The sequence below is a fragment of the Gavialis gangeticus genome, unplaced genomic scaffold, assembly GCF_001723915.1.
Source record: "Gavialis gangeticus isolate Ggan-Ray unplaced genomic scaffold, GavGan_comp1, whole genome shotgun sequence".
Classification (NCBI taxonomy): Eukaryota; Metazoa; Chordata; order Crocodylia; family Gavialidae; genus Gavialis; species Gavialis gangeticus.
The window spans coordinates 129,875,296-129,878,851 of NW_017729025.1; the positions used below are offsets into that span (position 1 = coordinate 129,875,296).

The following is a 3,556-nucleotide window of genomic DNA, read 5'->3' on the forward strand; positions in this document are numbered from 1 at the left end:
CACTGTAGCCCTGCCCCGTGCCCATACCGGTGCTGGGGCATGACATGCATCTCTGCCCTGGGAGTGCTCCTGGTCCCAGAAACAACTTGAGGGGTGCAGGAGGCTGGGCTGCAGTGTCCATTCCACAGCCCAGGTGTCCATGAGGGTCTGGCAGCCATGCAGCCGTGGGGCTGCAGGTCTAAGGGGGAGGATGATGTCGTAGGTGACAGCAAATCACAGCCAGGCAGCAGCCCCCACTTCCAGACTGCTGCAGTGGGTAAAGGGTGTGGGGGCCACTCTAGGTTAGGGCTGCCTCAGCAGTCCAGCTGGCACAAGGAACTAGACCCAAGTGGGGACTGTATGGCTGCCTGGGGGTGGTATACAAGCACTGCAGCACAGCAGCCTGCACCTCTGGGCCAGCTGCCAGCGGGCCATGGCTGCACAGTTGGCCTTTGGTCAGCACTACTGTCATGTCTTTTGGTGCACCCAGAGGATATGCTCATTATGGTGGCCCACTTTGAACTGATGAAGTGTGTCCTTCTAGCCATTTGGGGCCTGGATATCAGTCACCTCGTCTGCCCTCCAGCTGGGTCCCAAATGCTGGCCCTGGACAAGCTCCTCAGCCTGGGCCCCACCACTTGCCTCACTAGAAGAGATTCTGGTGTTCCCTGTTTTAAAATGGCAAATTCTCTGATTTAAAAAAAGCAAATTCTCTCATTAAAATACCTAAAATCTGTGTTCTTCAACAATTAAAATGAAACTCCATTATATAGAGAGAGATCAGTTGGGCAATGTTTTATTGATATATTTACAATATTAATGTGGAAGCCTACCAGTGCCTCTATCATCATAATAAAATGAATTTTAAACATCTATACACTTTGGCATTTGCTTTTGGATTTTTTATCAAAGAAAAATCAGAGCTGTCCCTGCCCACTTTGCTCACCAAGATGTGGGCACGCAGGGTGTGAGAGTTATGAGGGGATGTGAGGTTTGGGCGCAAAGGGGTGTGGGGGGATTTGTGCATGGGTGTAAGTTTTGTGGGGGGGGTGGGGAGGGACTGTCCCATGCCCACCCACCCCTCAACCTGCAGCAGCAGCAGTGGCCATAAGGGTGCTCATGGCCTGCTGTTGGCAGAGACCCTTGGCATTGCACTGCCTCAAACCCAAGATCTGCACATGGTGCTGGCCCAGTTGCTGGCATGCACCCTCAAACACAACCAGGCCACTCTTGCTGTCACCCACAGCTCCTGGCACTGCACACAGAAGCTCTGCACCATCAGGCCAGGCCAGCTTCTGCCTCCATGTGGCCCATGTGCTATCAGGCCAGGCCAGCTCCATGGAGGCAGGAGCTAACCTGGACCAATAATGCATGTGTGGTGCCGGGAGCCATGGGTGACAGCAAGAGTGGCCCAGTTCTGCCCAAGGGTGCATGCCAGTGGCTGAGCCAGCACCAAGTGCAGCCACCAGATCTAAGGTGGTGCCATGCTGCCAGGGGTCTCTTGCAACTGAGTGCCATGAGCACCCTGATGGCCACTGCTGCTGCTGCAGGGGGGCTGTGCACCATGCAGGGTCAGGTGGGAGACCCACCCCTCCTGAGCAGTCTCCCCCACCCCCACAGTCTTCCACTCTGCCATGTCCTTGCTCACCTGGGACAGAGCCTGGGTCTGAGCCGTCACTGCAGCTTTGTCCCACTCCTATTTGCCCCAGCATGATGAATCAGCATGGTGGAGCAGCAGGGGCACATGGCAGGTATAGAGACACTCTGGCCAGGTGCCAGAGCACCTCGTTGGAGGACCCAACCAGAGGCCTCTGGTTGCCCGGACATGTTGCAGGAGCATGTCCTGCATTGGTTTTTCCGGCATGTTTTGATTTTGTTTTTTTTTTATATTGGGATTTCCTGGTATCAAATTTAGAGTCTGTGCTGCAAATATGCAGCGGGGGAAACATCTTTTCATTCCTAGCATGCCCCATGGCATCTCAAAGTGCTTTGAGGTGCTACAACAGGGATGTGCTCGTTTGTCTGGACGTGGCTCTTGAGTCTATCTGGGGTGCCTTAACTCTAAAACATTTGAAAACTGATAGCGTACAGGATAGCATCTGGCAGTAGAAAAATGGAATTGGTTTTATATACTGTCACTTTTTTACTTGAGATATGGGATGAGACGAAGTCAGGTCTGACCTGATTTCCTGTATTAGGAAAGGAAAGGACAGGACAGGAATAAAAAAAACACAAACCTATTTCCTCCTCTTTTGCTGAATCCTCATATACTGTCACAGAGTCATAGGAGCAGTCTTCATTTTCTTCAGTTTCAAAAGATTGATAAGTAAGCTAGAAAGCGAAGAAAGAATCAGATTGTGGCACTGGGAGTAAGAGATGGGAAAGACCATTTATAGGTCTTTAATACACTAGATGATTTTTCTAAAAGGCCAAGTTTTAAGATAGATGATGTATGCCTATAAAATTAATACTACCATATTTATTTGAATCTAAGATGAGGGTTTTTTTGAGGATTCAGAATGGGGGAAAAACCCATGTCTTATGTCTGAGTATGGGCTAGGCAAACAGCTGCTAAAGCTCTGAACAGAGCAAGGTAGTGGGCGCATGGGGCAGAGGGAACATGGGGGAGAGGGCATGTAGTGCAGTGGGAAGCATGAGGAAGGGGTGCATGGTACGGGAGGGCACAGGGGAAAGGGTGGCAAGGGGATTGTAGGGGAAGGGATGTGCAGAGCAAGGGGAACCTTGGGAAAGGGACTTGTGGAGCATAAGGAAAGGGCACAGTTCAAGGGGAGCACGGAGTGAGGGGAGTGAAGAGAAAGGGTGAGAGGAAGGGTGCATGCAGCGCAGGGGGAATGGAAGGGAAAGAGTGCTCAGCGATGTGGGGAGCACAGGGAAGAGGCAGCAAGAGGAGTGCAGGTGAAGCGATGTGTGGTGTGATGGAAATGAGGACAGGGTGGAGGGGAAAGGGCATGGGGAAAGGGACATGTGAAATGCAAGGGAAGGGCCTGGAGGAAAGGGAGCAAGGGGAGAACAGGAAGGGGCATGTGGAGCAGTGGGGGTGCATCTCTGTTCCCAACCCCAAGCAGGGCTGGAGGCTGGATCTGAAACTGCCCTTGGCAGACAGAACCAGATCTGGGGTGTGGGGGAAGGGAAACAGGCACAAGAGGAGAACAAGTGGCAGGAGGGAGAGGGCACTGGGGTGGGGACAGGTGGCAGGTGGGAAGATGCATTGACAAGGGCGGAGGGGGTGACAAGGAGCAGGGGGCAGGCTGCCTATCTCCACGGCTACTGCTTTCTCTGTCATTACTTTCCCTGCAACACTGGTGTTGGTGGGGGTGAGTTTAAAACAACCCTCCAATTCTAGACATGGAAAGTTAAAACAAATTTATAATTTTCCATGTCCAGAATCTAAGAATTGGGAAGCCATCTTAAATTCAGAGTCATCTTTGATTTGGGTAACACCAAAAAATGCAAGGTTCTCCACCTTGGGAAGAAAAACCTGCAGCATCCTTATAGGCTTGACAGTGCTACGCTGGCTAGCACTACGGAAGAAAGAGACTTGGGGGTCATCATTGAC

At 51.7% G+C, this 3,556-nt stretch overlaps 1 protein-coding gene across 3 annotated transcripts in view; it reads right to left on the reverse strand.

Moving 5' to 3' along the window:
• OVCH2 (ovochymase 2) overlaps positions 1 to 3,556 on the reverse strand; it is a 55,064-nt gene that overhangs the window by 22,233 nt on the left and 29,275 nt on the right. For all 3 annotated transcript variants that reach the window (XM_019519549.1, XM_019519550.1, XM_019519548.1), the window contains one exon: positions 2,217 to 2,310. In XM_019519549.1, the coding sequence (XP_019375094.1) occupies positions 2,217 to 2,310 (94 nt within the window). The remainder of the gene's footprint in view (positions 1 to 2,216; positions 2,311 to 3,556) is intronic.